Source organism: Malus sylvestris, chromosome 17 (genome assembly GCF_916048215.2).
Source record: "Malus sylvestris chromosome 17, drMalSylv7.2, whole genome shotgun sequence".
Lineage (NCBI taxonomy): Eukaryota > Viridiplantae > Streptophyta > Magnoliopsida > Rosales > Rosaceae > Malus > Malus sylvestris.
Genome location: NC_062276.1, coordinates 32,207,089 through 32,233,767, shown reverse-complemented (window position 1 = coordinate 32,233,767; position 26,679 = coordinate 32,207,089). Strand labels below are relative to the sequence as shown.

Sequence of the window (26,679 nt, the reverse complement as noted above, 5' to 3'; positions counted from 1 at the left end):
TGGAAACATCGTGGCTGATTTTGAAATTAATTGTTGTAATGGTGTGAAATTGTTATTTGTCCTATGAAAATTCAAAATTATAGACATTCCCAAAGAAAGAGTCCCAAATTTGGAGGCAATCTTTAGGTCAGTCCCCAAATTTGGTTGCTTGCAGTCGACGATGGTCTAGGGTTTCGGTGAGCAAGAGCAGTAGCTCAGCTAGCTGCGGAAGCACCATGGCCATGAAATTCCCTCAGCTGCTTTTCTTGCTCAGCTTTCAGCTTCGTCTCTCGTTCTCTGGTGAGCGTTCTTTCTTCCAATTCCCTTTCTCTCTCTGTGCAACTACTTCAATCTCTTTCAAATTTACGCTAGCTTTTCGATGTCTACGATTTTAGTTACACTATGTTTGGTTGCTTAGAATCACAAGGAGTAAAAATGGTAACTTTTAACTTAATTCTCATCTGGATTGCCACTGCGGTTTTCGAGTCATTGAGTTTCTGATCTGATTCATTGTGTTATCCTTGAGGATAGTGATAGCATCGTACGAGTACAATTACAGGCATGTCATGAGGTGGTTCTTATTTTCAGTTTAAGAATTAGAAGGAGAATGAGATTGAGTGATATGAAAATTTGGATGTCTCTCAATTCTCAAACAATAGAAATGGTCGTATTATCGGTATATTCTACTTTCGAAATTTGCATAATGTAGTTATAGTTATTACTGAATTCAATGCGCTCATAATGCAATAACTATCATTAGTAATGGATGAATTCTCGTAATGGATTAAAAGCTAAGAATGCTATTTGAAAGTGTGCTACAGTTATTGTTGAATATACACTGTCGGTCTGTCAGTTACCTGAAACACTCCAAATTCACTGACAGAGTTCAATGATGGGTTTCTGTATTGACAAGCTACGCTATAGGATTTATGTATGTGGGGACTTTAAGACTTGAAATTAGGGTTTTGAAGTCTTATTGGCTAGAGAAAGCCTTGTTTTGGGATTGGAAATAGAGAGGACAAGGAAGAAAACTAGTGCTCTTCAGGATGTTTAAACACTCCCCATGAGAATAGACACATAATTCGAGAAAGGTGGATGGGAAGGTTTTGACCAGAGTGGATATGTTTTATAGCTGCAAGGATTGCTAATTATGAATCTTACCCTTCATTTTTGTGTATACAAAAGGATAGGGTAGTTGGCTGTGCTGCTGGACATGGATAACACCCCCTCTACCCTTCTACTTGAAGAAAACACGAAACTTATCTGTCTCTGACCATTTACTGATTGAATATAACTATTTGAATGGAGTTTTTGACATCGTTGCATTCAAGAATCTGAGTGCTCATATGCTGTCTTGTTTTTAACCGGTTCCACTTCCACGTACTGAATTGTTTTTAATTTATTGTGAGAGTCTCTCTCTCTCTTCTTTGTCAACAATCTGCATTTCTTTTGCGTGCCATAATTTGGAAAAATGATTTTACTAGGGGCAAGGATACTACCAAAGTTTTTGGGCTAGAAAATATGTATTACATAAATGTCTTTTACATTGTGCATGGCAAGTAGTTGTAAAACAGCATTTCAAACATCTTCCTTCGCTAAAATAGTAGACATAAGTGTAAATGATATTAAGGCCTTGTTTAGCATTTAGAAATGCTGATTCTCCGAGTCATCATTATGGAAACCTTCTCATGTGAATAATACTTTGTTTGCAAATTCTGTCTTACCTTTTCCTTTCTTGGGATACCTTTATAATCTATTTTATTTTGATTTCTTTTTTTGCTGTGCAACTTTATATTGCTAATTTGGTTGGCTTGAGTTATAACTTTATTATCTTTTGAAATTTTAGGACATACAAGCAAGATGGAGTCAGTTCCTGATCTTCAGAGTTCAATGTATATGACACTTGATGGATATCCTTGTGTACGGCTACTCAATCTCTCTGGGGAGATTGGTTGTTCAAGTAAGTGCTACAGTAGTCTTTTGTATAGCTTATCTGTATGATTTTATATGTAACCGACCATCCTTATAATTAACTGTCGGTGAATTCTCTTCTCTTTTTATTGCACTCCAAGATCCTGGAAGAGAGAAGGTTGTCGCTCCGATTATAAGATTGACCAATGCTACTGAGTTGTCTCAGTTATCTGCAGTTCTGTTGTCAGTGGATGAAATTCAAAGTTTTCTTGCCAGGTATGCCTATAAGCTTTCAATTTCATATATGCATTCATCTAACTTTTTTTGTGTGTTATTTGTATATTCTGCGCTTTGTTAGGGCTCTGATATTGTATGCTTTGAACAATGTTACGCGGTAGTGTATCTAATAACTAGTGATGATTATTGAAGAAAAATATATTATTTTAAGAAACAAGATGGCAACATCAAGAAAAAGTTTGATTCAGCGGGAGAAGAAGAGACAAAAATTGGGAAAAAAAAAGTCATTTGATTCGTCGATCCTCAAACAAAAGAAATAAGCAAAGTTCACACACCATGGTCATTTGGTCATTTCCCTCTAGACGCAAAAGCCTTTAGTTTTAGAGTTGGTCCAATGATTTCTGTTGCTTCCAAAGGTTATAGTTCTTTTCTATCCAAGCTGTAGCTACTGTACAAAACTAAAAAAATTAAAAACTATGTAAAATTGTTTTTAGTTCATATTTTCAACTGAGATTTATGAAATATTTCCCTTTTTGCCATCAAGTCTTTCATCTATCTTCACTTCTTTCTCTATCCTCTCTTTCCTTAATTATAAAAAACAGGCCCATGTCAAAATGGTTAACAAACAGGCCCATATCAAAGGGCTACCAAATAGGCTCACATCAATTTCAAAAAGTCATTTCTATAATTCCAAATCTAATATTGTCTGGTGTTCTAACAGATTGAAGTAAGTTAATTTTATCCGAACTATAGTAATCTGTTTCAGTTTCAATTGTGAATTTGTGATAGAAATTAGTAATTTTTTTTCTGCTAGGTCTATTGCTGAATTAGTGTTTCATTTGGTAATAATACTAGGATTTAGTGCTTTTCTGATGATGTCCATGGTTCAACATGTATTACTATGTTTTGGACTTGGTGGATTATATAAGTAGAAGGTTTTCAATGTGTAATATATAACCAAATGTTTGGATTGCGTAACAGCCTAGGATTTGATGGTTAATTTGAGGATGATGCTTGTAGTAATCTATTTTTTGTTTCTAATTTAATTCTTTGACCATGAAGAATTGCTTACTTGTAAGTTATCTACGTTGCAGAATGTTGAATGATTCAAATTTTGCTAAAAATGTTGCCGGTGTCTTGGTTGAATCCAGACCTGAGTTGCAAAATCAGTTGAAAGGTAAAGATGCATTTATCTGCTAGTCATTCTTTTTTATTTTCATAGTAGCGTTCCTAGAATTTTCATTGAATCAGGACTTGAGTACCGAAATGTTAAAAAATGTAAAGGTGCAATCATCTACTTGTCATTGTCTGTTTTTTTTCTCTTTCAAGAAAGCTAATAGGTTAAGTGTTAACCATAGGCATTCTTTATGGCATTGTTGACAGTGCTTCTGGTCTTGCGTGTAGGATTCTCTCCAGCTCAAAAGTTCCCACAATCTGAATTTGCTCCTTACACTAGCATCAACTATGAATGGAACCCAACTGTAAGTTCTTTTATAGTCTTTATTATTTACCTTTATATACGCTGCTAATAATTGAATGCTTGCTGCTAAAAACATGTCTTAATGGATCAATAATTTGACAACGGATAATATATTGTACCCAAGCAAGTGCTTGATTTTCTTTAAAATGCAAGATGCTAGTTGATGATCAATTCCAAAGATAAAATATACCATTTAAGGAGACCACGTACTAACTTAGCATTTAAAGATTTACTTTATGTGTCGACTAGAGTCTCGAGATTAGAGTTGATAAAATTATAATCAGAGGATGTAAATTTTGACTTGTTTTTTTTCCCCTGATAAATTGAGGCACCAATGTTTCAAATTTGCAGGGCTCTGGTATAATGTGGAACCCATATAACTTTCCTGTATTCTTACTCTCGCAGACTAGCACATTGACCATGCAGGAGGTAATGCAAGTTCTTAAAAGTTTACAGTACCATATGTGGCCCTGGCTAAATGTCATACTATTTACTTTGATATGTGAGATGGCTTAACAGGCTAAAATGTTGAGTCCAATAGACATAATTGCTTATGGTTGTTATCGTTACTTTGTTACTTTTCATAATATCACAAGTTGTACTATTGTTTGACCTAGATAATCTTTTAATCCCTGTTAAATCATAAGAGGAATTACTGTTTGACCTCATGGCCTTTTACATCTCTAATCTGAAGGAGTGCTTCATCTTCTCATTAAAAGATATAATGGTGTGAAAAATATAATTAGAATGCCATAGTAGATATTGTCCCAATTTGCTAAATGCCTCTTGGATATTATTTACCCAATAAAAGGGGTGCTTCTTGCATCCTTTATGAATTAAAAGGATGACATCTGGTTAGTTATGTTATTAATCAAAAATGCCTCCTGAACAATACCCTAGATTTCACTTTACCCCCTGCTTTTGCAGTTGAATCACTTTCTCCTAGGAGTTTTACTTTGTTGTGCCTCACATTACCCCTGTTCGTCAACTTTGTCCATTGACTCGTTAACTTTCAATTGTCAGATACTCGATATTTCATCAATATGTCATCCAGATATCATGTCGATAAGCAAAATTTAACAGGAGTGAAAGTCCAGGTTGGAAAGTAATTGCAAAGTGATAATTCCCTGATAGTTCAGGGGGCATTTTGATAGTTAAGCCTTTATTTTTATTTTATGTTTGTAACTCTGAGCCACAAATGGAAGAGATGTCGGCTGAAACCAGGGTGTACACTTCCACCCTATAGAAACTATGGGAAGTTAGTAAGGTCTGAAGGTTTTTTTCCCCAGTTTTTTGCAATATCCGGCACAACACAAATGTGAAACAAGCTGCCAATGCAACTTTCTGCAGCTGCCTATTGTTGCTGCTGCAGTCAGAGTGCAATTGCAAAAAGTTTTACCATTTAATCAAAATGTAATGAATTTGTAATTTTTTTTTTCTTTTTTCTAAAACTCTCTGTGCAATAAGTGAAGTGGCTATGTTGGTAAAATTTGGGCTGTAAGTGTATCTAATGTAAGGTAAGTTCAATTAATTTGATTTAAATTTACTAATGTGAAAGTTGTTATACCACGTGCTATGTAGTGTTTTTTAACTAAATATAAAACGATCTATATCAGGTGTTAATGAGTGTTATTTAATTAAATTAGGTTTACTTCAGTAAGTAAAATGATTCAAGTATTACAATTCCACAATTTCCAGGTTTTAACTTTTTTTTTTCTTTTTCCATTTGATTGTCACCCATACTAATATTTCCCTACATCCAAGCTATTGCCATGACTTTAGTGTTCTCAATGCTGTGTGCACTTGACATTTTGATTATGTAGGGTCATTAAATTTCTGATTGATATAGTTAGTTGTGTTGTCACTTATGACTAGGCTGCCATAAAGAATCAGAAGAGCAAGAAATCTTATACTGATGATGTGGCTGAGTTTGATCTGGTAATGCAGGTATAATCTGTTATTTCAGCATAGTTTTTTTTCCTGCCACATTTCGATGATTTTATCGTGTGAGTGTTTGCTTAACTTAATATCATTAAATGGCCTTTTATAACACGTTTAGCTTGGATCAGACAATGAAATCTGGGACTCATGATTCCGAATCTTGTCTAAAGGAAAACACTTGCCTTCCCTTAGGTGGATACAGGTGAGTTTTCCTATTCTCATAATGAATAAACTCAAGTTATGATCCTGTTCGTTTGCAATTTATATAGATGTGATGCTGGGGTATTTTGGTTTGGAAACTGGTCAAGTGTTGGTATTCAACCAACTTAACCTTTGATCTAACACTATGTTTGGATGAAGAAATTTAAGATTACTAAGGAATTTTAAAATGACGGAAATTGAAATGACAAGATTTTATTTTCTAGAATTTGTAAATTTTCTTGTTTGGTTAACCTAAAAGAACAATGGAATTGAATACGGAATTTGTTATTTTTAAACTCTCAATCATAGAAATTGGGAAATGACACCTATTTACATGGAATTTGAACTTGGGAATTGGAGGTCCCAAATTCCAAGTTTTTTTTCCACGCGGAAATTCTAAATTTCTATGTTTATGAATCCAAACAAGGGAATTGGTGCATGTCAATTTATAAATTATGACTTTTACCAAAATTCTTACAATAAGGCATAAATCACAGCAAGGCAAATAGATTTGGATCTTGTGTGTGTCTTCTATTAGATGACTATATATAGTCCTGAGGGCCCTGAAACTATATGTAGTCACGTTTACCTGGTAAAAGCAAATTCGATTTTCTTTTCTTTTCTTAATTTTGTGTGAATTGTAATTTTTGCATCTTGATTATGAAGGGCAGTGTTTGGTCATCACTTCCCCCAATCAACATTTCATCACCAGAACACTCCAAGCCCATTATACTTGTACTGGCGTCAATGGATTCAGCTTCTTTTTTCCGTGATAAAGCACTCGGTGCCGACTCTCCTATATCTGTGAGTTCGTTTTATTTCTTTCTATTGTTTATGCTGCCTTGTATGAAATACTCAATCATACTTGCAACATTTTTAGGGGCTGATTTCATTGCTGGCCGCAGTTGATGCACTTTCTCGTGCGGATGATCTGGATGGCTTCAATAAACAGGTGGGCTATAAGATGGATAATCTATGTGTAATACAATGTTGTCAGTTTGCTCATATTGAAAACCATGTTGGTTTGTTAGATGGGCTTTTTATTTATGAATTTTCTCTCAGATTGAGTTTTGAGACCATTCTAGCATGCCTGATCGTCTTGCATCTCTGTACCAAGCTATATGTATATGTTTATATGTAGAAGCATGTTGTCTTGGTGGTCTTCCCTTGTATACTACCTCTATACTTGGCCTGTCCCCTCCTTTTCATATCATGTTTTTTATGCATTGCATTTTAAGTTCTTGAGATGTATTTTTTGTGGGTTCACTTTATTCATCCTAAAAAAATGTTCTTAAATTTTGGTGATCAATGACAATGTACTGCTTCTGACTTCGGTGCATGTAGATATGTATTATTTGACGATCCTAATTTTTAAATTTTCAATGCAGCTTGTTTTCGCTGTTTTCACTGGAGAGGCCTGGGGCTATCTTGGTAGCAGGAGATTTTTGCTTGAACTTGATCTGCAGTCTAATGCTGTTAGTGGTCTTAATTACTCATTGATTGAGAAGGTACACTTCTGCTCAAGATGTTATGGAAGTAAACTATTATAATCTCAAAGGTCTGTTATTGTAAATATACTCAATCAGTTAAATGCTATACCCAGCCAGTCGCCTAAGCATTGCAAATTTACAACTTACGTGATCCTCCTGACCAGAATCTTCAAATGCATCAGTTATAGGGAGATATAAATTTCCATTCCTCCCTTTCTGTTCAGGGAGAATTCTTTTTTGTGTCATGTTAAAGATCCCTCCCCTTTTTCTCTCACATTGTACTGAAACATACTGTGCTTCGTGTTGTGTAAATTTGAGTATTATGTTGGGTTATGTGGTTGATTTTCTTGTAATTTAGTTGGATCTTCTGCATAATACATCAGTATTCCTTTTGAGGAGCCCACTAAATGGTAATTGGATGCTTGTCTGTAGGTTGTGGAAATTGGATCTGTCGGAAAGGGCCTCAATCAAGGAGCCAAGAACTTTTTCATTCATACAACTGGGGTGAGAAAACTTGTTCCCTGCAATTCAAATTTTACGCACATACTAGTAACTTCTGCAACTCTGCCTTGGAATTGTATCTTGCATAATATAACTGCTTTCATATCTGGCACAAGTGAAATATAAGTTATGTATGCTTGTGGAAGAAGTTGGGTGATAAGATTCCATACGGTTTTCCCTGTGCATGTCTAAAATTCATTCTCTATATCATAATAGAAATACATGAACTTTTTGTTCTCGTCATTGGTCGATGATGGTTTACCCTTTCCACGTCTGATCTCCAATCATTCACGATTGACTAGATAATTGATGCGTGCAATAATATGCAAATTCTGAATTTTCCCTCTATGAAACCTACATTAGAAGAAGCTCTTGGGAAGATAACAGAAAGATCTCTCTTCTTTATTATCATTAAGTGCCTTCACATTTGGTGTGGTTACATTTATTCCAAATTTACCTTCTGTGAAACCTACAGTAGAAGAAACTGTTAGGAAGATCACATTGAGACTCTCATCTTTATTATAATAAAGTGCCCCTCCATTCAGTATGGTCATATTTCTCAAGGTGTTATTTGTAGGTTTCATCTTCCACAAATGAGACATTGGATGCTGTGAGGCGTGCCCAAGATTCAGTCAAGTCTGAAAACATTACGATCTCGTCTGCAAATGCTTCAAATCCTGGGATACCTCCATCCTCCTTGATGACTTTTCTGAGAAAGGTATGTCACAGTACAGTCCCTTACTCTTTTCAGTTAATTTTTAATTCTGACTCCCTTCATCTACATGATTACATCAACAAAGAGCATGTAATGTTGTAGCTGGCCTAGGGTTTGATAGCCACACCTCTCCCGTAAAAAGTAAGTGCATAATTCATTAAAAAAATGATGAATTTGTGATTTAAAAGAGAACTTTGGTTTGATAGCAACATAAACTACTCTTGTTCAATGTCCCCTTGAATTTATCCCTAGAGCATTCATCATCCGGAGATATTGGATGTCTCATTCCATGTGGAAGTTTTATTTTATTGAATCCACACAACCTTGAACTCAGGAAGGATTAAATTTTTTTTTTTTTTTTTGGTAGCTTATGTTGTTCCTGGGCCGTATATTTATGCATTTTTTTTCCTTTATTTAGCTTTTTGTTCTGTTTGTAGATATTGAATGCTCAAGAATATAGAAATTGTTTTTCATTGTTGATTTCATGGAACTCTCAACAGCTCTTTTACTCTTAACAGAACTCTCTAACCTCTGGGGTTGTGTTAGAAGATTTTGATAATGTCTTCACCAACAAGTTCTACCACAGTCACCTTGATGATTTATGTAAGTTTATATGTATTCTTTTGTTCTTTCTTGATTAATCATCTTGATGCTACATGGTGATCCAAAATCTCATTTGTTTCATTCATACTTTGAACCTTCACTGCAGCAAATATCAACTCATCATCCATTGCGGCAGCTGCTTCCCTTGTAGCACGTGCCCTTTACATTCTTGCGAGTGACACCAAAAATCTAAGCAGTTCTGCTCTGACGTCTATCAACGTGAATGCTTCACTAGTTGAAGAACTAGTGGGTTGCCTGGTGGACTGTGAACCAGGTCTTTCTTGTGATCTGGTGAAAAGCTATATATCACCAGCCAATACCTGCCCGAGCCATTATGTTGGCGTTATCCTTGATGAACCTTCCTCCACACCTGATCTGGAATACGTTGGTGACATTTCAAGGTTCGTTTGGAACTTCCTGGCCGAAAGAACTTCTATTCCGAAGGAAAATGCGAGCTCTGTTTGTACTCAAGACTGCAGTAATGATGGTGAAGTATGTATTAGAGCAGAAACAGAGGGAAAGGGTGTCTGTGTTGTCTCCACAACCAGGTACGTAACTAGAAATTGCAGACCCATTATAACAAGCATGCTTAATCAAATTGTGTTTAGAGTATGACGTTTTCAATGGAATAAACCGCACCTCATCATCCTGGTTGAGGGGTCTGACCTGCTTGCCAGGTCATATTGGTTGAAACTTCCATCCCAAAATCCTGCTTTTGTTCAGGCCAACCTTATATTTGTCGACTGTAGGTCGAGGCCAATGTTTTTATTTCCTACTCTGCCAGCCTAACTAGCATGTGCATGTTTTCGGGCCTTTGCAACTGTCTAGCGAGGTGTAGTAGGGTTTAAAGTCAAATAAAAGTTGCCAATCTGTATAATTTTTTTAATGCTTGTGCTTTGATCATGCAGATATGTTCCGGCATACTCAACACGGTTGAAATTTGAATCTGGTGGAACGTGGACTGTGTTGCCTCCGAATAACTCTGACCCCATGGGGCTGTTGGACGCTGTTTGGACAGAGAGCAACTGGGATGTGATCGGGCTTCGGGTCTACACTGTCCAAAATTCTTCTTTCGATCGTCTCGTCTTACTCGGGAGCATTGCCGTTACAGTCTTGGCTTACTTTGCAATAGTGATTTTCAAGGGCTGCGTGACGAAGGCTTTAAAACGCGATTGATAAAGTTGAAATTGTGTAGATCAGTGTTTTGTTTTGTTGTTACAGTTGCATACATGGAAATACTAGAGCATTGCCGTTGCTGTAATACTGTTCAATGTCTCTTAAGATCTTGATATCTTCGCTTTTGAAAAAGTCTGTGCTCATTAAAAGTGCTTTTAAGACGGCTGATGGTACTTTTGCTGAAAGTATTGTGGATTCTAAGAGCCCTTGAAGTGTATTTTAGAAGAAGCATCAGTCATGTATTTCTTGTAGAAAACACTTCCAAGTGTTTTTCTAGTATTCACTTACAGTTTTACTATAAATTAATTTTAAAAATATTTTCATCAAAAACGTTTTTAGTCATTCATAAAGCACTTGACACACATTTTATCGCCACACCCTGCGAACTCATAAAGGTGGCATAGGGCATCAAACTTCCCTTCTCCTGCAACCGCAACCCCTTTCTCGTTTCAACTAAGCATGGCTTATCTTTTAAGTATAATAACACAACTTCGAAACCATTTCGGTATTACCATTAATTCGGGACGTGGCAACAATTACTGTTCGGACGCAGGGGTATTTTCCAACAAGCCCAAATTAGGAACGTGACACTATATGTCAAATAAAAATAAAACTAACTAATACAAGTAAAAAGTATTGGGGATCTCTTTGGAGGAGCTTCGCTCTTGTACGCATCAAAAGACAATAAAAAACGATTGAGATGTGCGGGAGAGAACCAGGCCTCTTCTGATTGTTTCTCTTAATAAGGGGAAAATGAATTGGATTAATACTCAATCTCGTATGATTCTCTAATCTCCTTCTAGTTCAATTCCCTAGTGCGGGTACTGATAGGATTTCACAGTTACTCAAAGGCCATAGGAAATTGATTACAGATGGTACAATCCAATACCTCACGGAGATTGTCTTTAGTGGTTCCCTAGTCAAACATAAAACATCTTTTCTTCTTTTTTTTTAATAAAAAAATGGGTACAACTGGTGGTAAGTCACGGTTATCCACTCCTTCTAGGTCAAAATATAATATCTATTCAACTAGTTAAGGGTTTAGGGTGTTTGTCCAATACTCTAGTGGATAAGATATTGAGTTTTTACTCATGTGTCCTAAGTTTGAAAAGCCCTCATCTCTTAAATTATTGTATTCGAACCCTTCCCTTCCCTAAGTAATAATAAATTTAAAAAAAAGAAAATTGTGAAGTAGGGAATAATTGGATAAACTACAGACGATAAGATCAACTTATCTTGTCCTGAAAGAACAATACATCACATCTCAATTAGATTAGTCTTTCAAAATTCAAATCAACTTATCAATGCTTTAGCATCCGATAATATATATCTGTTTTGGCAATCGGACGGACAGTAGTGAGTATGGCAACCTTTCATTAATATTAGCCGTTTGATATTAGCTAGAATTTATACGTACTAACATATGCATAAATTAGTTTGCCAACTTTGTTTCGGTTTCGGATACCCAACAAACTGATGTCAGTTAGAGTTATATCGGAATATGGATGGTTGACAGACGCTAATTGAACTCTATATAAAGGGTTGGACATTGACCATTTAATAATTAATTTGATCTGTTTCACAGAAGCAGCGTTTTATAGATCGATAAAGTGATCTCCATTGCAAGAGTAAGAGAAAGTGAGTTGAAGATGGCGAATTCAGTGAGTCCACTAATTGTAGCGTTCGGGGAGATGCTCATCGACTTTGTGCCAGACACGGCCGGAGTTTCGTTGGCCGAGTCCACGGGGTTCCTCAAGGCCGCCGGCGGTGCACCTGCCAATGTGGCTTGTGCCATCACCAAGCTTGGTGGTAAATCGGCTTTCGTTGGCAAGGTAATAGAAACTAGACCGACCCGTCCATCTGATATTTTATTTAATTTTATGATTTAGAAATCAATCAATTAATTAGTTTTGTTTTAATTTCTTGATTCATAATTCATCTAGGTTGGAGATGACGAGTTCGGACACATGCTGATCAACATATTGAAGAAGAACGGGGTGAACGCAGAGGGAGTGTGCGTGGATAAGCATGCCAGAACAGCTTTGGCGTTCGTGACCTTGAAGAACGACGGTGAAAGGGAGTTCATGTTTTACCGGAACCCAAGTGCTGATATGTTGCTCAAGGATTCGGAGCTAAACATGGGTCTTATCAAGCAGGCTAAGATATTCCACTACGGATCCATAAGCCTCATAGCCGAGCCATGCAGATCGGCTCATATGGCAGCCATGAAAGCCGCTAAGGAAGCTGGCGTTTTGCTTTCCTACGATCCCAACGTCAGGTTGCCCCTCTGGCCCTCTGCTGATGCTGCTAGGCAGGAGATCAAGAGCATATGGAATCAGGCTGATTTCATCAAGGTACCAACACTTAACACATAGATACTCATATCGATTTCTTTCTGTATAAGATTAATACACTATGATGATATATATTTATATATGTATGTATGTATCTGATCCGATCTATGTTATATATACTCATATCGATTTCTTTCTGTATAAGATTAATACACTATGATGATGATATATATATGTATGTATGTATGTATGTATCTGATCCGATCTATGTTCTTCTAAAACTAAATATATTGGTAGCTAGATACGTATGAATATACGTAGTTGTTTGCGTTTTTGATGATTAATTAGTATATTCCTATATGGATATGTATATAGGTGAGCGACGATGAGGTGAACTTCTTGACGCAAGGAGATTCTGATAAAGAAGATGTGGTTCTGTCCCTGTGGCATGACAACCTCAAACTGCTCGTGGTCACTGATGGTGAGAAGGGCTGCAGATATTACACTAAGGTACGTTCGTACCCTAAACCTACTTCTTCTCATATCTTTCACAACATGTATACACACACTTGCAGATAACGATTATACAATATAAATGTATATATGACAGAAAATGTAAATTAATGATCATGTCATGATACTATATGTGCAGAAATTCAAAGGAAAGGTGGCCGGCTTCTCAGTTAAAGCCGTGGACACAACCGGCGCCGGTGATTCTTTTGTTGGTTCATTTTTGCTTTCCATGGCCAATGATATGTCCATCTTTGAGGTGATTACATTCAGTCCCAATCTAGACACTTCTTACTTTTTGGTTTCTATTTTCTGGGTTTTAAACTTTTAATTAACTTAATTATTCGTGCACATATATATATATATATATATAGGACGAAGCAAAATTGAAGGAGGCTCTGAGTTTTGCAAATGCTTGTGGAGCTATCTGTACAACTCAAAAGGGTGCAATTCCAGCTCTTCCAACCCAGTCTGATGCCCGTGAGCTCATTTCCAAGTCCAAAGCCAAATAGATCCATCTATCCATGTTTTGATTTCCATCTTTAATTTGTTTAGCACCACATCCAAACCCTTTTTAATTAATTGTTTATTTTCTGGTTAGCCTAGTTTTTGAGGATAATGAGTAATAATATTTCAAATTTGTTAATTTCTCTATATTTTATGCTAAGCCTCTCCTCTCGCTCTAGCTATTCATATTCTGTTAATCTGTTGTGCACTTTTTATTTTATTATTGTAGAACACGTTATTCCAATTCTTTAATTTGAAAATACCACTACAAGGACAAAAACTTTACTTTTTTTTAAACATATTTTCCATATCACACTTGTATCACTTCTCTAATAGGGATGAAACCATATGTATTAATGGACTCTACCTATTAGAGAGGTAGTACAAATGTGATAAAAGAATGTGATAATTGTAGTAGTACTTCGACCAAAATAGGTTTTGTCATAACCACACTGACCAATAGCTCGTTTGAAAGTGACTGAAAACGCTTTTAAAATGACTGAAAACAAGTTTTTAGGTTCTAAAAGCAAATGTTTTATGTAAGAATCACATAACTAGTGATTCTTGAAGGAAGCTCTTTAATTACTTTTACAAGATTCACTTGCATTTTTATTAAGGATTAATTCCAATAAAAAATTTGCTAGAAGCGCTTTCAGTCATTTTAAAAACATTTCTAAACGAACTCTAAAACATGCACTTTCTAAATTAGAACAGTTTACCCAATTTTCATTTTTTATATTTTGCTTGCCATCCCGAAAGGGGATCCTCTCCGGATCACTTCCTCCTAATCCACCAAATCAGGGAATCTGTGCCATTGAAATTCGATCCAACGGCTGACGTTATTATAACTTTTAAAGCGGACCCTTGTTTGTAACCGTTAGATCAAATTTCAATGGCACAGATTCTCTAATTTGATGGAATAAGAGGAAGGGATCCCGGACCCCTTCCTTCCATCCCTACTTCTTTTGTTATACTTTACCTTTCGTACTTTTTATTCTTTTGCACCCTAGAATTCTTCAACGGATTCTCTCATCTCCTAATCTTTCTTCATTTTTCTCTCCTTTTATTTGAATGGTTATGGTTAAACGACATCAACATCTTATATTGATCTCTTTTTATAGAGACAATAAGACAAAAAGTAATATACATGGTGAGAGAGGGGAAGAAAAGATGATGAGAATAGAAAGAGAGAGAGTTCTATTCTGAATTTCTCAAGGACAGCTAATTTCTTGACGTTTTGCTCAATTTTCCGGTTGACTTAATTACAAAAATTACTCCTCGTAATCTTCTTTACATACTTACTGCATTTTATTGGGCATTCATCAACGATGGAGCTCTGAAATTTCAAATTTCATCAAAGAGAAAATGGCAGGAAAGTCAAGAAATTAGAAAGCATTCGTATTCATCCTGCCCTTTCTTTTGACAAGACATTCATCCTCCCGACAATGGACCCGACTGGCCATATAACTTAAAATCTGAAAATCCCAAAGGATAATTAAGATATGATGTAGATGGGTGTGATGTTGGACATGATAGCCTGGTATGACTATGAATTTGTTTGGAACCTTGATTGTCTGCCCTCCCACATTTCATACCCTTCTCATGCCCTTTTATTTCTGTGGTTATGGTTAAGCCACGTCAACCTTTTATATTCCTATTATTTTTTATCTTATTATTTCTATAAAAAAAATCAATATAAAATGTTGACGTAGCTTAATCATGATCACAGAAATAGAAAGGGATGAGAAAGGTATGGAATGGGGAGGGCAGACAATTCAAGTCCTTTGTAGTGGGGCCAATACATAGAATAAATTTTTAATATGCTAGAAACACAACGTGATATGCAAAGTGTTATTACGCCAAGTGTCACAATAGTATAATACAGTTGGTTATAAACCTTTTTTTTTTCAAATTCCAGCCAATTGTATACTCAATGTACCAAACCGTGCTCTGCACGCTGGCAAATCTCTCAATATGTAGAGACCTATTACCTACTTGAATCATTTTTTTTTCTTTCTTTTTTTGTTTGATTAAAAAGTTTAAATGTATGGTCGGACAAGTCATAAATAATTTTTTTGGTTTTTATCACAAATGATCATTGAAATTAATCATCACCATCAAGATGGTCTCTAAAATTAAAAATCAATCAATGTAGTCCTTGAAAATAGGTGTCGCAAATCGATGTGGTACTTCCGTCACAATTTTGTTAAAAATTCTGTTAAGTGTTGATGTAGCACATAAATGGGCCCCATATATTTTTTTTCTTACAAATGGTCCTTAAAATTGACTCGTGACATCAAAATAGTCCCCGAAATTAACCCATGAATTCAAAATAGTCATTGAAATTAAAAATGGATCAATGTAGTCTCGCAAAAGTATCTCAAATCAATGTAGTCATTTCGTCATAATTCTGTCAAAAATTATGTTCTGTGCTAATGTGACACATAAATGAGTCACGTCACAGAAGTCTAATTAAATTTTAAAAAAATTACAAATATGCTTAATAATTTAATAGTTAATAAGAAAAATGTCAACCCAAAAACCCAATCTTGCAATCAACGCTGATCTCAGTCCACATTTTTCTACCTCCTTCGCTTTCTATTCTCTAAAAAATTCTCAATACACCCATCTTTACACACTTCGACACCTTCACCGAATTAAACCTGGATCGAGATCACCTTTAGTGACGGCTTGGCCGATTGGCAACGACTTCTGAGATATCACAATTAATATTTAGGCAATCAACATCCTCACAACCTTAATCTTGGAGAACTTGTTCGGTGCTTCCTTGGTGGTCTGGTGATGCAAAGAATGGCAAGGTCTGCCTTGAGATAATGAGGTTATAAACGAGGTGCATCTATTGTTGGTTGAAAACTATTTCCACACCCTCTCTTAGGCTTTGGTTAAGTCTTGTGCCTTTGGAGAATTTATGGAAGTGATATCTTTTCGAAATAGGCCCTACTATAAAAAATAAAAATAAAATCCATTGTGCAAAAAGGTATTTAGACAACCTTTTTTATTAATTATTGAACCCACATCAACACATAACAAATTTTTTTATAGAATTGTGACAGATAGACCACATTTATGTGTCACATCAACACTTATCGGAATTTTTAAAATTGTGATGGAAAGACTACATTGATTTGCAACACCTATTTTCAAGAACTATATTAATTGATTTTTAATTTCTTGGACCATCTTGTAAGGGTTAATTTCAAATATCATTTGTGATAAAAATCCTAATTTTTTTTAATAAGAGGTATGTTTTATATTCACCCAGCAGCCAATTTCAATTGGGAAAAGAGGAATTTGCCCCTATCCATATTTGCCTAACCCCTTGTCCACATGCTTAGAGCTATGAAAATTATACAGGAGTTGATTTGTTGAGACCTATGAAACTACCAAGTTAGTGAAAAACAAAAACAAAAACAATAAATCGGAAGTGACCTTCGCTTCCCTTTTGTCCTCTTGCACTCTTCTGTTTAGTTATGTCCGTTAATTCTGCTTCGGTCAACTCAATACTCAAGCTAGAAGAAAGGGAGTGCTAGAGGGTAAAAGTGGTGTAAAAATCACTTCACAACAAAAATGCATATATGGAAATATAACCTGCCTTAAATCACCAGTTGTATACAATCATATGACGAGAGAGAGAGAGAGAGAGAGAGAGAGAGAGATGGTTGTACGAAACTGGTGACACTCAAGAATCGTATGTAAACCAGAAATAAGATGCTGAAAAGAGTGAATAACCATTTAGGTTTTTTTAATTTTGTAAGTAGCTCTATCATTGTTAATAAGAAAAGCAATAACGTCCCGCATCAAAACTTGGAACGCCAGAAGTTACAGTTTAGTTTCAAAGGCAGTAACGTTGGAGCAATGCATGTTTTATAGATATGATCACATCATCTTCACCAAGTTTGTTGTCAGGAACAGAATATTACCCAGCACAATATTAGGTATCACAATAACAGTCTGAGGTTCTTACAAGATCAAAACACCAAAAGCTCCTTCATTCGTTGGCAGCTGTATCCTCAGAAGCCGGACTTCCTCCATCTACGTAAAGTAGTATAACAACGTAAATGGCTTTTCTTTTCTTTCTTTCCTTTTTAAATATTCGGAGAAACAATTTGGAAAGAACAATTCATTAACGGAAATGGCTTTATGGAATTCTAATGTTTAGCATACCTTCACCATCTGCTGGAGCACAAGGAGACTTTCTGTATCGTGTTTGCTGCTGTGTGGGCTGAAGCACGAAACAAAAAAGAGTATTAAAGCAGCAATTAAATAACTAAGGAGAACCATGGAATGTCTAAATTATGTCCTTGAAACCGCTAATGCATAAGAGGGTAGGAGGTGAGGAGGAGAGCAGATTGACACGAATAGAAAAATATGAATATTGATGTATCTAATCCGAAAACATAAAGGATTTGTTTCAACTCTAGCATCATGCTCCAGCAAGATTATACTTAAGATGCAACTACTTGGCATGGTGCCATTTATATGCAATACTTATCAAAGAGAATGGTATTCTTCTGCTACATCACACTCCAAACAATATATCATGAATTTTAGAACATCGTTGTCTTGTGGTGAGCGCATACAAGTTTGCCATCTCATCTAAAAGCCTGATACTGTGGCCTAATCAAGACTTCCGAACAACATTGTATTCAACCAAAGCTACCTAACTACCAATAATACTAAAGTAACTTCATCTGCTTCTCGTGCCAAAATCAGTAAATAGCCGTCAACTAGTTGACATCACAGCATGTAGATTATTAAATACAGAGTTTTTAACATACCACAAAACATGGTTCAACAGGTCCAAAAACTCTCGAAAGCCAAATCCGAATGATAAGGTGGACACAACCAAGACAGAAAATGGGAAATACCTGTAATTTTGGCCGAAGGGCTTCAAGTGGTCCTTTTGGCTTTTCAACACCTTGCTGTTATCATCCAAAAATCATCAAATGATATGAAATCATTAACAAAATAATTGTTTCCTACTGTTGCAACTGGCGGGTATTGTTAGTGTTGGGAAGGCTACCTTTCCTAGTGCCCAGTCAGCAGAATCAAAATAAGCGCGTTCATGGTCCTGAGATCAATAGAAAAAGTCTTAGACTAAAAATAGTACAGCTAGCATATAATTCGAACAACAGGACGTAAGATCTGAGCATTATCAAATTCAAATATCACCTTTGAAATTAGTGGTGGTTTTTTTGGAATGATTCCACCATACTTTTTCTTTATAACTTCCTCCTAGAAAAACAAACTTGGGTCAATCCTCTATAGCAGCACAAAGATTTTGATACAAACAATTTTGTACGTATTTCTCCATAAGGTTCTTTACAATAACAAGTATTAAGCATCTTGGGAAACCAAAGTATAATCACAACCTCCTCTGGGGAAGATTTTTCAGACCCATCATCCACCCGTTGCTCTTTCCCGTCCTCCATCCCCAAAATAACGTCTTTCACACCACCCTGCAAATACAAGCTGCAGCAGCATACTAGTTATTTTCAAGTCATCAACCAATACGCAATGAAACTAACTCACAAATCACAATGCATCTACTATATATCTGCACATTGCAACCGAATCAAACAAGAGAAATAGACTCAGTTTAATCTGAGACAGCGTTTCAGTCTTTCAGAACAAAAACAAATACATCCTAGCATTAATACTCCCATAAATACAGTGACAATCAATTATTTAGGTAAAAGAACGGTGAACCGGAAAGGTTGTAGACTATATTGTTGGCACAAACAAGTATGCTATGATCTCCCAAACTCATTCGTAGCAATCGTCTTAACATTTACATGGTGATATATTCAATTCAGTTCTCAAATAGGTCCATAGTTCTTTGTAAGACAGCTCAATAAGCTAAAACTAGCTATTACAATTATTGGGTATGCCGTATACATATCATTTAATATTCACCTCAATTTCCTCAAAAAGTTAAACAGAAGTGTTGATAATAATAGTCAAACTATATTAAAAAGGCTTTACTTTAGCTACACCGCTTGGAACTCGATTTTAATCTCACTTTGCCTTGTAACTCAAAACCCACTACTTTACTTCCCCTCCCTGAAACTCAAAATCCACTCCACTTTGCCCCTAGAACTCGATTTTGATGCTATTTTGCCCTCTAAAACTCAAAAATCGTCATTTTACTCTATAAAACTCAAAATTTTCTCCACATCGCCTTAATTTTGTGAATTCCATTACGTGAGTTTGATTTGAATGCACTAGGCTAATCAATTTATTTTTATTTTTTTTCCATTTCAGCAACTCAAGCACCGCATCCCAAAAAAAAAAAAATCCAATTCTTAATTTCTTCTTTTAAACTTAATATATTTTTTATTGTTGAATGTTAGTGAAGATTTATAATCAAATTCATTGGCACATGTCAGAGGCTACTTTTGAGTTTCAGGAAGAGAGAGAGTTTACAAGTTAAACTGGAACAAATTTTAAGTTTCAAGGAATAAAGTGGTCGACTTTTCAATTAATAAAATCGAATTCCAGAGCGTAGCTAAAAATAAACCTTAAAAAAAAACTATTAATTTTCTGAATTTCGACCGCAGAATATGATATACTACAGAAATTTCGTCCAAGCTGATAAAACATTGAACAATCAAATAAACGAGATTAGGTGAAAATTCTTCCACAAAAAAATAAACAAACGATGTTGAAAATTAAAAAATTTTAACCTAATTTTATTTAATTTCACATTTGTTATCATATCCAGATCAAATGTAGTTGTAATTTGGTTATATCCATCATCAAAACTTTTGAGAATTACAAGCAGCAAGTCAGTAATGCAATTCAAATTCTAAGAAAAAGAATTCAAAAAAAAAAAAAACTCAAGAATTCGTACCTGAAAGCGATCTAGATGGATGAAAAATCTAGAGAGAGAAGAAGGCGAATCTTAGAGAGAGAGGGAGGGAGGAGGAGTTTAGGGTTTAAAATGGTAAGAGGGGTGGTGGGGGGAAGAGGGAAGGAGGAAATGTCGTCACGTGGTGCGAGGGCTGTTTCTGCATTGGGTGGTAGCGATGAATCTGATTGTTATCTCCCCATCCATTGTTTTAGTCACTGTCATTTTCTGGTTACTCACTCAACTTAACGCGTTTTCTTTTCCTTCATTTCTCTCCCAAACAACCAGCAAACTTGTTATAATTTCTTTAACTTATTCTTTGGACAGTGCTTATCTACATATTACTTTTTTATCTTTCGTATATTTTTTTAATTTTCGACAATCGAATTAAATGAGTTGAAGATGATTAAAAGATAAAAATAAACAAAATGTATGTATAAATTTATTTTTTTTAAATGTGTGGATGGTACACTTATTTTTTACGTGGTTAAAGGAATCCGGACGAAAAGGGTATGGATGGGTGGTACGGAATTTCGCAAGTATTTTTCAGGGGCGGGGGAGTGGGAAATTTCCCATGCGAATCTAGTCTAATGGCAAAGGCGGAATTGGTATGGGCGGCTTTGTTGGCTTGTATTGATATGGGTTTGATGTGGTTCAGATTGAATGAGATTCTATAGGACTTGTGGATATGATTAACGGCAAGATTCAACCAAATGTTGCAATTGAAGCACTCCTTCTTGATATTCAATATGTGAAGTAGCGGTTGGGGTTAGTGGATGTCATTTTTGCTCCTCGTATTTGTAATATGGCAACACATAGGGGTGGGTTCGGTTTCAATCGGTTCAGTTTTTTGTCAAAGCCGAAACCAAACTAAAATTTCGGTTCGGTTTCAATCGGTTCAGTTTTTTGTCAAAACCGAAACCAAACCAAAACTTCGGTTTGGTTCAATTTTTTTTATTATTCAGTTGGTTTTTTCGGTTTTTATTCGGTTCAATTTTTTTGGCTCGGTTTCAGTTTGGTTCAGTTTTTTGTAAAACCTTTTTTTTTTTAATTTGAAAATTGGTCTATGCTCTACAACTTTGCTTACAGTTTTTCCATTTCAAAGAAAGTAAAGGAATAAAAAAGAGAGAAAGAGAAAGAAGATGAATGGAGGGTTGGGTGGGGAGAAAAAACCAGGAAGAAAGCAGAGGGTCGAATGGGGAGAAAAAATGGAAGAAAGAAGAGGGTTGGGTGGGGAGAAGAAAAATGACTTGGATTATGGGTTAATGGTTGGTCTAAAACAAAAGCTTAAAACTTGGGTCTAAACTTAAATTGGGCTTGGAATATAAACACTCAAATATTAAATAAATAAATAAACTTAATTATATTTAATTCGGTTCAGTTCAATTTGGTTTGGTTTTTTAATCACTGAAATCGAAATCGAACCAATACCTTTCGGTTTGGTTAGTTTTCGTACTTCAGTTCGTTTTTTTTTTTCGGTTCGGATTTTTTCGGTTTTTGGTTTTTTCAACCCACCCTTAGCAGCTTTTGCCTTATATGAGAGAGGCTCTTATGGATAGGAGGACTATTTCGAGACAAAGTGGTTATTTAACACTTTGACTTCTAACGTAAACATTTCAATTCGAATCTAATAAAATTCTTTCCTTTAAAAATAAAAAAATAAAAACACCTATTATTTCCTAGTTTCAAAATAGGCAACAAACTTGCATTTATTTGCGACCAATAATAAAATTGTAAAACCTCGTTTGCGCTAGGATTTGATGGGATTCAATTAGATAACACACAAACTTCATGGTATATAAAGGATGTATATGTACATTTCAATTTATCAAGAGTGATGTTACGCCCACTCCAACCATCTTATACTCCTACCCTCCAACCCTTCATAAAACGTAGAAACAAAAAAAAAGTAAAAATTCTTCTTCAATTTTTCCAGGCTTTAACAAAATTACCCCGCAACTCCCAATGTCACTATCAACTCCTCCCCTCAAAATCCCGGAACAGTCACTAGCCCCATAAACCCCAGCCAACCCACCACCGACACCCAAATCCTTAGCCCACCCGTACCAAAAGCCCCATCTCAACCGCATCAACACCCTCAAAACCACGTCGCACCACTATCCAGCGCCCCACCTCGGTCGCCAACCATCGCAGCACCGCCACGTTCAAAAAACAGTTCTTGACAACTCAGTTAAGGGTTGTGTGAACATTTTTCTTTTTGTTTTTAAAAGGAGAAAAAGACGGGGAAATATAATGTGAGAGTGGGGAAAAATTTATGAGGGGCTTGGCTTGCCATTAGATTTCGTTGAGTGGCATTACAATCCACTCAAAGGTCGTCACGTGACCAGTCTCAAATGTAATCTTTTATCATTAGCCTTTTTTACATCATGACGTGCCGCCACGTGCAACATCTAGAATCATTTTTTCTTTTTACATTCGCTCACGCATAAAGACATTGTTATAGTTACAATGTGCTAAGCGCAACATACAATGTTTAATTATAAAATTTGGACTTGTTAAGAGACATTCTTTCATTTTATTTTTTTTGGCTAAAGATGTATGAACTTTTGCACTATTAGATTTAAATTAAGATATTGCATGTAATATCCCACATCGTCCATGGATGAGGATCATGTAAGCCTTATATGTATATTCTCATCTCTACCTAGCACGATGCTTTTTGGGAGCTCACTGGCTTCGGGTTCCATCGGAACTCCGAAGTTAAGTGAGTTCGCATGAGAGCAATCCCGGGATGGGTGACCCACTAGGAAGTTCTCGTGTGAGTTCCTAAAAATAAAACCGTGAGGGTGTGGTCGGAGCCCAAAATGGACAATATCGTGTTACGGTGGAGTCGAGCCCGAAATGTGGTGGGGGCTCGGACTGGGATGTGACACTGCAAGCCTTTCAACTTGAAAAGAGAGAAACACAAATGAAATGAAGTTAAACATGATGTTCCCATATCACAAATGCCGCGAAATCCTCATTAAAAAATTATTCATTAGAAATATTGGGAAAATTACAAGGAAATTATGATAAATTTAGAGTGAAATAACATTCTTCTAAGAAGCACCTAGACTAGGTTGAGGAGCAGATATTTCAATCTCTTTAAAATGATTCAAGCCCATTGTGGTTTAACAAAGTTTACAACTGGTGCAATAGTATATCCCTTGATATTTCCTTGCATGATACGACGAAACTTATCTGCACAAAGGGAATAAAGGAGAAAAATGGAAAAGATGATGAGAGTACACTTCTTTGACTGGAAGCCACGAACTGGAATCTGGTGGATGTCCTGTTGTCAAAGTTAGGCAAAAATGGTCAAACAACGCAGGCATGTTTTTTTCTTTCTATAAAGCGTATTAGAGTTTGATTATTATATGAGGGGGTACACTGAGTAAGGATTTTAGAGCTTGTTTGGATATGTTTTTAAAATGATTGAAATCACTTTTGGTGTAAATATTTTAGGAAACAATCCTTAGTAAAAATGTTAATAAATCTTGAAAAAGCATTTAAAGTACTTCATGGAATAAACACATAACTAATGCTTCTTGTAGAAAGCACTTAAAATGTTTTTTGAACTTAAAAACATTTTCTCTAAAAGCCACTTTCAATCATTTTAAAAGCATAGTCAAACGAGCTTAGTCGTAATAGAATGTAGGAGAAAAAGTTGCGTGATTTTGAGAATTTGATTATTGGTTCGTAGATATGGGTTTATAGATAAATTTTAGGGTAAATCTCAATTTACTACCATCAAGTTTCGTAGTTTTCAACATTTGGTACATGAATTTTTTTTCATCCCAGAGTTATACCTAAAGTGTTAATTTTGGGACAATCTCATACATCTGTTAGTCTGGCTGTTAAATCTTCTGTTAACTGATGACGTGACGTCTATGTGGACAATGATTGTGCGCCACGTGTCATTAAGGGGTCCATTTGGAAATTAAAAATTCAAAAAAAAAAAAAAACACACACACACACACACATCCGTCTTCTACCTCCCCCCAACCCCTCCCCCCTTATGCACACCCTCTTCGCACACCCACCCTCAATTCCCTCTCCCAAACCCTTAAAGCCATTAATATCTACTTTCTCTATCTAACCATCATCTACCTTCGAATTCTAGGGTTTCTCCTTTCTCTCTCTGCCATATCTTATTCCGCTTTGGCCGCTAACTGCAGCGTACGACGATCATGGGGTCGATCTCTGATCCTGGCAAGTTGACTGAGTAGACTCCGCAAAATTTTGACGAGTTCGAGCGACGACTTCACCGAGCTTGGGCGAGTTCTAACGGCAGAACTTCCTGAAGAAATTTGAGGCCATCAAGCTCAAAATCCAGACCCTGGAGCATGAGACCAAGGCCTCGCTCGAGTAGCACAAGGTCTCGATCAAGAACATCTTCGAAGTCGCGATTGGCAAGATCGAGAAGAGCAAGGAGGCAGCACTCAAGATGTTGAAGAGAGCCCACAACAATGACAAGTACGGAGAGGTAGACGACAACGAGGGATTGCTGATGAATCTCAAGTCGTTGTGATTGATGATGGATTCTGGAGGTTCGTAAGAGTGATGATGAAGGAATTGGAGGCTCTGAGGTTCTAGAGATCCGGTGAAGTTCGTGCTGAAGGCGATATCGGTGGTGTTTCTAGTGGAGAAGATAGTGGAGAGGAGCGATATGGGGTGTGCAGAGGATAGGGGTTCCAGAAGAAAGAATGGGAGGGAAGGGTTGGGGGGAGTTAGAAGACAGGTGTGTTTTTTTTCTTTCGAATTTTTAATTTCCAAGTGGACCCCTTAATGACACATGGCGCCCAGTCATTGTCCACATATGCGCCACATCATCAGTTAATAGAATACTTAATAGCCAAACTAACAGATGTATGAGATTGTCCTAAAATTAACACTTTAGGTATGACTCTATGACGAAAAAAACTTCATGTACCAAATGTTGAAAACCATGAAACTTGAGAGTAGTAAACTGAGATTTACCCTAAATTTTAATTTTAGTTTTAATTGCATCTTGTCCTAACAGTAATTGTATAATAGGATAAAGGAGACAATTCATATTTAAAACTTAAGTTGAGTGTGGATGAGATTATATGAGTTCAAATAAAATTTTTCAAAATAGAATTGTGTGAATTACCATGGAACTTTTAGTGCTCAATCTATCAAGAGTAGTGTAATGCCCACTCCAACGAGATATTTTTCAGTGTGATGGGAATACGGTCCGATATACCAAAAGTAATAATACAAAGAAAAACTAATTAAAATGGCTTGAAAGCTTTGAGTTTTAACGATAAGGACAAAATAAAGAGTAAATTGAATGGTACCATGATTGACTTTTTGGTGTAAAAATATGGTTTTTCGTTAAAGTGAACAATATCAGGAGCTTTTCGTTAAAGTTTTCATAATACAATTGGTTGGACATTTGAAGAATTTTTTTTAACCAATTGTATTATGACATTTGGTGAACCAGACTATGTTTTCAATACATTGACCCTAGAACTACATTATATTCCTTACCTTCATAAAAAGTAAAATAAAAGTCGTTCCCACCCACCATTATACTTAAAATAGTCTTATATACCTACCCTCCATAAAAAAGTTCAACAAAAAGTCTTTCCCACCCACCATTATACTTAAAATAGCCCTACATATTTCTTCTTCAATTTTTCCTTGCTTTAACAAAATTAACCTGCAGCTCCCAAATATCACCATCAGTCTCATCCCCTCAAAATTCCCAGAACAGTCGCACTAGCCCCATAAACCCCAGCCAAGCATCCACCAACCGCCCCAAATACTCAGCCCAACCGCACCACCACCCCCAAAACCCCATCTCAATGTACCAACGCCCACAAAACCACGTCGAACTAACATCTAGCGCCTTGCCTCTGTCGCCAACCATCGCGGCACCACCACATCCACAAAATAGCTCCCGACAACGCAGTTAAGGGTTTAGGTCTGCATGTATATAATTGGGTATCAATTTTCAATTGGAAAAAATGAGCAACCACGACCATTCATTTGGGCATAAAGATTAATGCCCACACCACACACTAACATTTTTTTAAGTTTTCAGAATGGGAAGGAGAGAGGGAGAGAGAGAGAGAGCATGAAAGTGGGGAATATCAGAACTAGGATCACACGTAGATGAAGCTTTATAAAATATAAAAATTGATCGGTGCTAAATTAAATTAAGGTCCATTATTGTATTTTTATGATAGAAAATTAAATTATTTTTTCGCATTCTTTTAGTTGACAAACAGACTTGC

The 26,679-nt window shown here is 36.1% G+C and overlaps 3 protein-coding genes across 3 annotated transcripts; 2 read left to right on the top strand and 1 right to left on the bottom strand.

The window, feature by feature from the left end:
• Positions 1–76: 76 nt before the first annotated feature.
• Positions 77–10,564, top strand: LOC126611272 (nicastrin). The gene is made up of 16 exons (XM_050279481.1): positions 77–279; positions 1,826–1,939; positions 2,052–2,166; positions 3,222–3,304; positions 3,511–3,608; positions 3,959–4,036; positions 5,483–5,554; positions 5,677–5,750; positions 6,421–6,553; positions 6,630–6,701; positions 7,138–7,257; positions 7,672–7,743; positions 8,318–8,458; positions 8,974–9,058; positions 9,165–9,606; positions 9,967–10,564. The coding sequence occupies exons 1-16, from the start codon at positions 216–218 to the stop codon at positions 10,232–10,234; spliced, it is 2,031 nt and encodes a 676-aa protein (XP_050135438.1). The 5' UTR covers positions 77–215; the 3' UTR covers positions 10,235–10,564.
• Positions 10,565–11,796: 1,232 nt separating this feature from the next.
• On the top strand, positions 11,797–13,694 carry LOC126612229 (probable fructokinase-5). The gene is made up of 5 exons (XM_050280597.1): positions 11,797–12,066; positions 12,178–12,588; positions 12,904–13,038; positions 13,181–13,297; positions 13,413–13,694. Exons 1-5 carry the CDS (start codon positions 11,884–11,886, stop codon positions 13,548–13,550), a joined length of 984 nt encoding a protein of 327 aa, XP_050136554.1. The 5' UTR covers positions 11,797–11,883; the 3' UTR covers positions 13,551–13,694.
• A 3,719-nt stretch (positions 13,695–17,413) lies between these two features.
• LOC126612232 (uncharacterized) lies at positions 17,414–20,633 on the bottom strand. The gene is made up of 7 exons (XM_050280612.1): positions 20,420–20,633; positions 18,939–19,038; positions 18,739–18,801; positions 18,590–18,637; positions 18,435–18,488; positions 17,731–17,788; positions 17,414–17,598 (listed from the first exon to the last, which is right to left on the bottom strand). The coding sequence occupies exons 2-7, from the start codon at positions 18,996–18,998 to the stop codon at positions 17,555–17,557; spliced, it is 327 nt and encodes a 108-aa protein (XP_050136569.1). The 5' UTR covers positions 18,999–19,038; positions 20,420–20,633; the 3' UTR covers positions 17,414–17,554.
• Positions 20,634–26,679: the final 6,046 nt, after the last annotated feature.

Bases quoted from the DNA above. Each gene is read 5' to 3' on its own strand.
- LOC126611272 (XM_050279481.1), top strand. From the start codon at position 216: ATGGCCATGAAATTCCCTCAGCTGCTTTTCTTGCTCAGCTTTCAGCTT. The intron at 5,555-5,676 runs GTATAATCTGTT...AGCTTGGATCAG, and splicing joins AGTTTGATCTGGTAATGCAG to ACAATGAAATCTGGGACTCA. The intron at 6,554-6,629 runs GTGAGTTCGTTT...CAACATTTTTAG, and splicing joins GTGCCGACTCTCCTATATCT to GGGCTGATTTCATTGCTGGC.
- LOC126612229 (XM_050280597.1), top strand. From the start codon at position 11,884: ATGGCGAATTCAGTGAGTCCACTAATTGTAGCGTTCGGGGAGATGCTC. The intron at 12,589-12,903 runs GTACCAACACTT...ATATGTATATAG, and splicing joins ATCAGGCTGATTTCATCAAG to GTGAGCGACGATGAGGTGAA. The intron at 13,298-13,412 runs GTGATTACATTC...ATATATATATAG, and splicing joins ATGATATGTCCATCTTTGAG to GACGAAGCAAAATTGAAGGA.
- LOC126612232 (XM_050280612.1), bottom strand. From the start codon at position 18,998: ATGGAGGACGGGAAAGAGCAACGGGTGGATGATGGGTCTGAAAAATCT. The intron at 18,638-18,738 runs GTGATATTTGAA...TATTGATCTCAG, and splicing joins AACCACCACTAATTTCAAAG to GACCATGAACGCGCTTATTT. The intron at 18,489-18,589 runs GTAGCCTTCCCA...GGATGATAACAG, and splicing joins CTGACTGGGCACTAGGAAAG to CAAGGTGTTGAAAAGCCAAA.